Raw genomic sequence first — 10,733 nt, 5'->3', positions numbered from 1 at the left:
ATGGATTATCACCCTCAAATATTTTTAAATGCTTTTTAAAAGAGCTTTTCTGAAATCAGAAAATCAAGTCACAATCGGGGCTCAATAATAAAATCAAGATGTACAGGAAAAGTCTAGTATCTTGATATTGAGATTAGATGTTTCCCTCCAAAAACTCTTACAGACAGGCATCAGTCTTGTTGGCACTGAGGAATAGCAACTCACCTCAGAGCTTACATAAATTAGGATTTTAGAATAAATCATCAGAAAATAAACAACAAGAGGAAGCTGCTGCCTGGGCACTGATGTACCTAAGTTAGGCACTGAAGCTATCATTCAGCAGCAGACTAAATACCACACGATGGCCAAAGATCGTGGTAACATTTGCTTTCTGCACTGAGCCAGCCTACATATTCAATAGATGTGGCTAGTTCCAAAGGAAAAGGAAGAATGAAAAAGAAACAGATCAGGTCTGCTCAAGGTTTCCTGACAGCAGAAAAAACTAACGCGATCATACCTCGGGCAGATTGTAGACCTGGCGGTGGTAGATCAGCTCATAGTGGGGTGGATTGATGTTGCTTTGGTAGATGCAAAATACATTTTCATTTGTAATGTCTGTGAATTAAAGTTTTAAAATAAGATAGGGATTTTAAGAGCGCTGATGGGATCCAAGCAGGAAACAGCAGCTAAACAAGCAGTCCAAGAATGCCAATACCTGGTTTATCTGGTGTTTGAACAAAGTGTTGGGCAGTGAAGGTTCTGCCATCGGGGTATTTGGGGCTAGGGGGCAGTCTGGCATCGAGGTAAGTGCAGAATATGTGCATAAGGATCTGTGCAAACAAAAACAAATCTCATTTTAGTATCATTAAGAAGACTGACAGTACAGCAGCTTTCTTTCCATAATCTCAGACATTAGTTAGGGTATTTGAGAGTCTGTTGCTGCATCATGGACTTAATTAATCCCACTATGTTTAGAAGCCCAAGGCAGCTTAACACTTAGAGCACTGAATTCAATGGTCCAGGGCATACGACAGACATCAAGACAAGTTTATTCTTCCTGTAAATGAAACCCTTTCAGTCACAACACGTTAAAAAGGTGCTGCATGTGAACTGAACTCCTGACATACAAGTAACTATCTTCACATCTCACAGAATTTGCAAAGTCACAGATCTGAATAGCATGTATAGGACAAACTACAAGATACCTGATTTCATGATGGTTTCTACGCTAGCTGCAAAGATTTGGCTTAGAGAGGCCGATCCGATCTAATGACAACTTTTCCAAACACTACACTTACCCAGCAAGTTGCTCCTCTCTTGTCAAAAATGGCAAAACAAAATCAATGGACAAACTTGAACTGCTCATGAATCTTACCAGCTCTCAACATTTTGGAAGAAAGCCCTAGAACAAGTATCTTCTTAGCTAACAGCGAGAAAATCGCAGTACTGCATGTTGTGTTTTAACTCTTACAGTAGACTTCTCAACATTCTTTGGGTGCAGCGTGACCAAATTACTCTGTAGTATGATACCTCCTGTGTTCAACATAGGATTTGTTTGGCAGACAGAAGAATTTCTATGGGCTAAATGCCCAAAGCCTCAAGAGGTCTAGCGGAAATTATTGCTTTAAGTTGCATGCAATGAGACTAACATTACCGTTAAAAACTCTTCATTTGGCACTTATTGTCTTAAGTTAATGCCAAAGCTTCGAGACAAGTGTTCAATATTAATTTCATCTGTTATATCAGAACTTCTTTTCCAGAATCTTTACAAGTTTAGTACATTGTCCAACACTACCTCTCTTAGCTGGTTTCATTAAAAGACAATGAATTCAGGGAGTGATGGTCTGTGTTACGGTCTTTAATACTTTCAAACTGCTCAGCTTGCTCTCTACCAAGATAGCCAGAGCTGCTTCCCAGCTTGTCAGTCCCAAATATTTAGTCATCTTCACAACTAGAAAATTAAATCTTATTTCAAGACAGATTTTGCTCAGCTTTAGCTTCCAGCAATTCAATCTTGTTGCATCTTTGTCAGCAAGGTTGTAAAACTTGCATATGAATCTTCTTTCTGCTTCTCCCCAGGAACTGAACATCTATAGAGGGAATCAAATCACCTGAACTCTCCTTTCAAATACAGAGTTGAATTTTCAAGTCACTGTATTCACTGAAGTGCTTTCTCCTGACCTTTTGCATTAATTGGCTAAGCATGACTACAAGTCTGTTCTCAAGTAAGATAATGTAATCCCTGTGGATCTCTCAAGAAATATTACTGAATTAAATAAACATCAAGACACGCCACTTAATCCGTTCGTTCTTCTAACCATTACAGCACAGTAAAATTTTAAGGTTCGTCTTGCATGAGAAATTATGAGGTTTGGTTAAAGCAGACTTTTTTTCTTTTCTTTTTTTTTTCTTTTTTTTTTTTTTTTTTTTAATAAGGTAAGAATATTGCTCTAACAAATCCGCAACCTTCTGTCAGGTTGCTCCCAAAACAGTTACCTGACTGACATCTCAGATGAGTCTAAATAAGAGGCTGGCTTAAGACTAAGACATGAAATCGCATTTTTGTGATCTGCACAATGTCCAATCCCATTGGCATTATTCCTTGCATAATTTCACTGACTACAATGGGATTATCAGGATAGGGAGGCAAACAGGATTTTGACCATGTTCCTCAAAAGACTTAATTGCTACCACACACAAAAATCTACCCTGAAAGACACACTTTAGGAAGTTATATTAAGCCTTCTTTGAAAACTTACAGCACAGTCAGTGGGCAAGTCAGCATCCCACTTACGGCCCTTGAAATCTCCTCCTCTGTTCCATCGGAATGAGCTCATGTATCCTCCCTGAGAAAGCTCTGAAAAAACAAAATTTATTCAGCTACTGGAGGTTGAAGGTGCAAGAAGGACATATTTAACACTAGCTTCAAGAACACTGCATGTATTTTCAGTGCACAAAATAGGAAAAATTAAACTAAGGAATATATAAAGTTAGGGGAGTGGAGTTTACAAGGTATTTTTTATTGGTAATTAATGAAGGGATTAAATAGGACACTTCACACCCCAAACTGAGAGAAGAAATAAAAACTTCCATGCCAAGTCCCACATCATTACATTGGTCTGAAAAGAGGAAGTTGCAAAAACTACCTCTGCTACTTGAAAAGCAGCTCTTCTCCCTGCTGTGACTGTAGTTCAAACCTCTTAATTGATGGGGTATCTGACACCACCAACGCTTGACCCAGCTAACGGAAACGTTTTAAAGTCAGTATGGTTGACCACATACCTTTGACCCTTTCCACCAAATACTCTTGGTTCGCTGCAATATCCAAATACTGCATTATAGCGTACAGAGTTGGCATGACTGGAGCTTTAACAAGCGCTGCTTGTTTCAGATTGCTGATGCTGGCTTCTGCATGCGACAAGAGCCAGCACGACATCTGCATCCACGACAGAAATTTGAACATTCTCCCTTACAAGGCGTTAACAAATGCAATGTTACAAGGAGGAACTGGCTTTTTTGTCTCACTCTTTACTAAGGTAACTTACTAAGATAATTTACTAAGATTTATACAAAGTTAACAGCTTATCCAATACTCCAAATGTTTGTTTCCAATCCCAGTGAAGTACTAGCTGTCTCCCTTAAACCACACAACATAAACGCTATGCAGCACTGTGCGGTCGCAAAAGACGACAGACCCTTATCTGAAGGGCTTGCATTCCAAAAGAAAACAGAAACCTATAGTGTGAAAAAGGGAAGAAGTAACATCCATTTTACAGAGCAGTAGGAGAGCAGCAAGGTGGAGATGAGGTCAGTAAGTGATCAGTTTTTCACAGGCACCACAACAGATGCAGATCTTGAGGACAGACTACAAACAGGCCAAAAAAAAAAAAAAAAAAGTAGGCTTTGTTTAAATGAAGCCTATCAAATCCTGCTCTTGATTGAGGGGGATATGCATGTGATAGAGCAACGGAAGGAGTTCCTTCAGAGTTGCACTATGAAATTTTAGCTAGAATTCTAGCTCATCAAAATGCTTAAAAAGGAGGGGGGGAACCCCAAAACAGCAAAAATCAACTGCCCCAACCAAAAGATCTTTTCTTCTAATGCCCATAGCTCTCCAAAATCCACCTGAGATTATCCTCCCCAGCCCCACTTAGTGCTACACCTAGTACTTAAATAATCTTTAATGTATCTTAACCTTAAAATGATCTTAGATCTTAAATGCAAACGATTAATAGCCTATCTCTGATAACAGAACTATTCTAAGTTAAAATAAATAAATAAATAAACTTTAATGTATCTTAACCTTAAAATGATCTTAGATCTTAAATGCAAACGATTAATCGCCTGTGATAACAGAATTAATTTAAGTTAAAATAAATAAATAAATAAATACTTCCTAGGTCTATAGATTTATTATTATCACAGTCATAAGATGACTTCTCAGTTCTTAAACACTATTTGGATACAATGTATCACATCTAAGTTTTCATAAAACTTTTTGTGGCCTGTTTGCTTTCAGACAAGATAGCAGGTAACAGTTTAAGGAAGTAACAGCAATAGGTTTTTCAGGAAGTAGCTGATTTTAAGGAAGTTTGGAAAGACACTTACTAACGTAGACAGAGAGGGCTGACAGGCAACCATCCTTGCAACGTGTGATAGTTTTCTGACAGTTTAAGATACAAGGATGTTAATCTGAGCCTTTAACTCTCCAGGAATGAATTCAGAGGAAACAAGAGGCTTAAGAATTTTATGCTATTGCAGCATCAGCATGCCTTTATCAGTATTTCCAGAAATCCTATGAAGAATCCTTCCAGTTTAGTAAAATGCATTACATGAAGCAAAGATCACACCAATACAAACAAGAAATGGAACTGTAATTCTTAGAAGACTTGTTTTCTATACTACCTATGCAGTGCCCTGCTATGGGGTGGCCTGCTACCAACCACCACAGCGAACCCCCCAGTTACTCTATCATCATACCTCCAACCTGCATTTCTGGGTACCCCATTCTTCTCAGCTGACTGCTCACAGACTCAATCTCTTGTACAAGTGGCACTAAAATAGTCTCATTAATCCACTAGGAAAGAGAAATGCAAAAATTAAAAAGCTTAGAAGCAACATGAATGTGACAAAAATGTTAGTTTACTCTCTAGTCAGCATCACTGTTACAATCACAAAGGAGTTTAACAACAGGAACTTTGAAGTCAACCAAGGAGGAAAACTAATTAAGAGCTCCAATTTAGATAGGGGTGATTGGCTCTATGAAGACCCTCTAAAATGCCAAAAATTCACTATAGAGGACTTGGGAAAACAAATCTCCAGAAAGCAGTGATACTGATAAAGCTTTCCTGAACAATGAGAAAAGGGGTATTCTGAGGCACTGCACGACACTCATAGTGGTAATTTAAACTTTCATGGGTCCACTCCCTCTCAAAACCCTTTCAGGAAATAAAGGGCCTGATAAACACAATATGTGACACTTGTATGTGACACGATTTGGGAACTGAAGCCAAGCTGCCTGTAGGTTTATGAACAGATGCTTAGGAATCTGGTACAGAACAGTCATAATCCCACATCTCATAGAAATCTTTTACTTTTCACTCGTCCCACTACTTAGAAGAACTACATACGTGATAGTTGCTGACTGAAGGGGTAATTCAAAGTTAGGCTTACAAATTATTTTGTCATCATATGTGATTGTATTTCCTTTGCCAAAGCAATTGCCTAAGACCAAAATTTTCTTTTTGTTTTCAAATTACACTCCTCAAGGCTGTTGGAAAAAGTCAACGGGCTGGCATTTCCCATGCTTTATTTGAGTGAGAAGGAGTTTGAAATAGAGGAGAAAAAAAAAACAGAAAAAATTCAGAAATTTGGGTTGTAGAAAGAAAAAACAAGTCTTTTCACATCCACTGTGTGTTAAGATGCACGTGTCTTCATTCAAAGGTGGGTGAACTTTACAGCTGTGAAGTTTTCAGAACAGAAAACACCTAGGTCAGTAAGTGCCGAAGTTCAAGTTGAAAATGTGTCTTAATACTTCTTTGTTACAAGCATGCTGTTGACCACATCTGGGCTAGGAAAGCCCACAATTTTCTCAGCCTGGTCTTCAAGTATGGCCTCAGAACACAAGTGGGCCTCTTGGCATGCTGGGCTGCCACCTTCAGCAGGAGCTCTCCTGGAGGGGCTGAGTTCTTGCTTTTCTCTTTACTCATACAATTTCAAGAAGAAAACAAGAACTCCCCTGCAGTGTCCCCTGCCACACTGAGACAACTGTGGCTCCTATGGGCACCATTTGCACAACCGCCCAGGAAGAGTCTGCATAGGTATTGTCAGAGAAGGAAAGCTCCTCAGATCCACTGGAGATGTGGGCCTTCCACTCACGTATGCAGTGTGCTTCCCAGGCTCCGACAAAGGAAAGGTATGGGCGGGGGAGGAGGGCAAACTGGTTCCTCTGCAGTCCCTGCTTTGTGACAGGACCTATTTCAAAGCACAGAGCTCATCAGAGAGGTCCTTTTTGCTCCAGGATCTTTTCCTCACCCAGCACTGTGATTTGTTTCTCTACAGCTTTCAACATTTGCTGGCGTGTCCACAAACCTATTGCCTAACACTAGCATTTTTGAATGTCATCCCGTGCTGACTGGGAGCAATGTCATTTATTGGCATCTGAGACTTTATCTGATTGTGCTCGATGCAGGAAGACACTGAGGGTCTTCTTGGTTGGTTTACATAGTCCTGTAGAGGAGCTTCCCTGGAAAAAAGGAAGTTTCGACAGGGCAAGGGGTACCCGTGTGTGTGTTTGTGTATGCATATACATCTCCATCGAGAAGGCTCAGCAGAAAGCGGCTAAAAGATTTGTCCTCCATAAAACTGCCTTTCTGAGCTGTGAAGGAAGATGGGACGCTTGGAGACAGGAGTCCAACCTGCAGGAGTCCAGGTTGGCCAATGGTGTAAGTAGATATGGTCGGTGGGTTTTCTGAAAACGTGTGGGGCATATCACAGAATCACAGAATGGGTAAGGTTGGAAGGGACCTCAGGAGATCATCTAGTCCAACCTCCCTGCTCAAGCAGGGTCACCTCGACCATGTTAGACAGGGTTGCATCCGGGCAGGGTTTGAATCTCTCCAGAGGAGGAGACTCCACAATGTCTCTGGGAAACCTCTCCCAGTGCTCGGTCACTCTTACAGGAAAGAAATTCCTCCTCATATTGAGGCGGAGCTTCCGCTGGTTCAGTTTGTGCCCGTTGCCTCTTGTCCTGTTGCGTGGCACTAGTGAAAAGAGTTCGGCCCCATCCCTTTGATGGGGATATCCAGTGGAATTTCCTTCACTCTCTTTCAAGAGCCCGTTGAGTGATAATCAAACACAAAAAATCAAATGTCTTCCTCTGTGTGGGCCCCTTTCACTTTGAGTTCCTCTGAGGGCTTTACATCTCTCTACATTTTTGCACTCTCCAGTCCCATGTACTATTTATTTCCACAAACGCTTTGGGCTACGTGTGCTGAAAAACTAACACTGGGGTTTTTTTTTCCCCCTCTCCCAGGTGCAGGTGAAGTTGGAAGTACATGTGTTGGCCTCCACGCATCTACTGAAGGATCTGCAGCAAATGCCACTTTCCAGGGCAATACAGAGGCATTGTGATATTCTGAGCAGAAAGGATGTGACCGGCACAAAATACAAAGCAAAGCTGGTGAAAAATATTTGCTTTACACAGCACGGTAATGGTTTCCCACTAAATGGTCTGGCTGTGAGAAATCCTTGCTGCAGGCTGAACCTAAACTCCAAGGGGTTTCAAAAACTGCCAGGCACACTGCACTTCCCTCTAACAAGCCTGCAGGGATACGGAGCTTGTCTGGCACCGTAAAGTCCATGTCCCTTCTACTGTGAGTAACCAACTGGCTAACCTTTCTTCTGCAGCTTGATGGAGCTGCCTAAACATTTTGTATGGAAGCACACGTGTGGTCTTGCTCAAGTCAGGTGCTGCCTTTTAGCCAAAGCAGTCCCTCTGCTCCCTTCCATTCTCTTCCTGCTACAGACATGTAGCATTTTCAGCGTTCTCTTAGCACTGAGCACATTGCTCCTGGATCTGTTCTGTGTCCCCTACTTCAGTCCTCCTGCAGTGGAAAACCCTGTAGTGCTGCCCCGCATGGCCACTGGCAGGCACAAGGCTTTGATGCTGAGTGTGAGGGCACTTGTGCCTTGCACCCGGGAGCGTCACGGCAGGAAAATGGTGTCAGTGCTGACAGGGAGGTGATTCCAGCCACACCCACCTGGAAGCCAGGAGGAAGAACCTTGCTGCTGCTTCTGCTAGTGAGCTCACTTGGGCCTCAAGACCTGAGAGGCCACCAGTGGCCACAAAGCTGCTGTTAGTGCCTGGGAGGGAGCAACCAGCCTGGGGAGGCAGCAGGGGTGTTGGCAAGCTCAGTGCCGGAGGGGAGAGCAGCAGGTGTTGTGCAGCTGCCTCCAGGAGGGCTCCACGCTGTCTCCCATTGCTTCTTCAACAATGTCCTGATGAAGCAGGAACTTGGTGTGTAACCAGGGAGGGGTGCTGATACCTGGCTGTGCTGGAGAGGAGCTTTTCAGAGAAGGACCTGGGGGCTGTGGTGGGCACCAAGCTGACCATGAACCAGCAATGTGCTCTGGTGGCAAAGAGCAGCCATGGTATCCTGGGCTGCATCAGGAAGAGCACTGCCAGCAGGTGGAGGCAGGTGATCCTTCCCCTCTGCTCAGCACTGGTGAGGCCGCACCTGGAGAGCTTGGTCCACCAGCACAAGAGAAACATGGACCTACTGGAGTGAGTCCAACCACAAAGAAGACTAAGGGCCTGGAGCATCTCCTGTATGAGGAGAGACAGAGATAGCTGGGCCTGTTCAGTGTGTAAGGGGAGAAGGCTCAGGGCAATTTGAATGTACAGAAGTACCTGATGGGGACATGGCATAAAGAAGACAGAGACAGATTCTTCTGTGACAGCCAGTGGCAGGATGGGAGGCAACAGGCACATGTAGAAATACAAGAAATTCCATTGAAATGTAAGAAAAGACTTTCTACTGCAAGAGCGATGGAAGACTGGACCAAGTTGCTCAGCAGGACTGTGAGTCTCCATCCTTGCTGCTGCTCAAAACCCAACTGGACACAGTCTCAGTCAGCATGCTCCAGGTATACCTCCAGGTATAAAAGAAAAGAGGGTGGAGGCAGATGTTCTCCAGGGGTGCTTTCCAACTTCAGCAATGCGTTGATTCAGTGATTTGGTGATGCTGCCATTTGTGAAGTCACTTGTGAGCTGCCTAGAGGAACTTTGCTTCTCCATGGAAGAACTCCTCTGTATCACAGAGCAGTCAGTGCCTCTGCAAATTACTTCTCAAGGGCTTCAACGAGGGGTGGGGGCTTTTTCTTCAGGGCCTCGTACAGGCGATCCTTGCACCAGGAAGTCCAGCTCGGCATCAGCCTGAACAGCTCACGCATCATGGTGTGGGATGTTTTCTCCGCCAGAATTCTTTGGTATTGCTCAAAGTCCAGAATGTCCCCGAGCAGGAGGTCCAGGACACCTTTCACTTCAACAACACGTTCAATCAGCACCACTCGGTGCCTATCAACAAAGTGTTCCCCTGGGGAGGCCAGAAGCAAAGGGTTAGTCATCTGTGGACACACTGGTGCTCCTTCAGCTGCTTCACAGGTCATGGAGCAGCAGCCACTTCACAGCGGGGTTTGCCTGAGCTAGCACGACCCAAGGAGGAAATGAACGGCACCACGGAGCACCCAGTCCTCTCTGCTATTAGTGGGTGATGGCAGCATCTAGCCGAAAGCAGAGGCTCGTGTGAAGGTCTAATTCAAACTGGGGCTGTGCCGGGGCCAATGCTGTGTTTTAGAGTGGGTGTTTGAGCCCCAGCCCCTGGTTTTGAGGCATTTTGCCCCCAAAAGTCTCACCTGTCACTGCCAACATTTGAACAGATTCTTTGGGGATTTGTTCTCTGCCCCTAAAGCCTGTGGGACAGCAAAACAGAAAAGAAATGAGAGGGGAAGCAATGGGAGGGAGCTCCAATCTTGCATGGTCAATGGGGCGCTGCAGAAGGGAAGGACAGAGCAGACACCTTTCCAAAGGAGGCTCCTTCCCTTAGGGGACTAGGACTCCCAGGCCACCTCCCAGCCTTGCTGGTGACCCTTTCTCATGGCTGCTCCCATCTCCACTGAGCCAGTGCCATCAAGTGACAGCACAGCTAATTACAGCCCTATCAGAGACCACCACAGCTGCGCAGTGTGAACTGGCCATGGGAAATGCTGGAGCTATGGATGATGTACGATGAGCACCTCTGACAGGGAGGAGACATCCCATCACCTGGTTCAACCCGTATGTCTTGCTGGGAACTCACTGCATTGGAGTTTTAAGCTAATTTCAGACAGTGTCATGGCAAATACGTTCAATTGAGCTCATCACCCTTGGTTTGTTCTGCAGCAACCATGCACACGTCAACATGGCTGCCCCACAAACACGCCGACACGCACATGCCAACGACACAGCTGGGCCTTTCACAGGCAAAGACACGCACACGGCAGCCCCACGCACACACATATGCAGCGCAATGGGGACCACTGGGGCAACATCCCCCTGCTCCCCCCCACCCCAGGGGTCCAGGCACCCCTCTGCCCCCCTGCACCCCAGGGGCCCAGGCATCTGGGCACTCTCCTGCCCGCCTCTACCCGAGGGGCCCAGGTGTCCAGGCACCTCTCTTCTGCGCACTACGCGAGCGGCCCAGGCGTACGGGCAT

General features: G+C 44.6%; 1 protein-coding gene across 1 annotated transcript in view; it reads left to right on the top strand.

Moving 5' to 3' along the window:
• The first annotated feature begins 340 nt into the window (after positions 1 to 340).
• LOC134154689 (transmembrane protein 209-like) overlaps positions 341 to 10,733 on the top strand; it is a 43,804-nt gene continuing 33,411 nt past the window's right edge. Inside the window, exon 1 of the mRNA XM_062601371.1 lies at positions 341 to 356. Coding sequence (XP_062457355.1) covers positions 341 to 356 — 16 coding nt within the window. The remainder of the gene's footprint in view (positions 357 to 10,733) is intronic.

The sequence above is a fragment of the Rhea pennata genome, unplaced genomic scaffold, assembly GCF_028389875.1.
Source record: "Rhea pennata isolate bPtePen1 unplaced genomic scaffold, bPtePen1.pri scaffold_33, whole genome shotgun sequence".
NCBI lineage: Eukaryota > Metazoa > Chordata > Aves > Rheiformes > Rheidae > Rhea > Rhea pennata.
The sequence above is the reverse complement of the archived record's forward strand: the minus strand, read 5'-3'. Positions and strand labels throughout refer to the sequence as shown.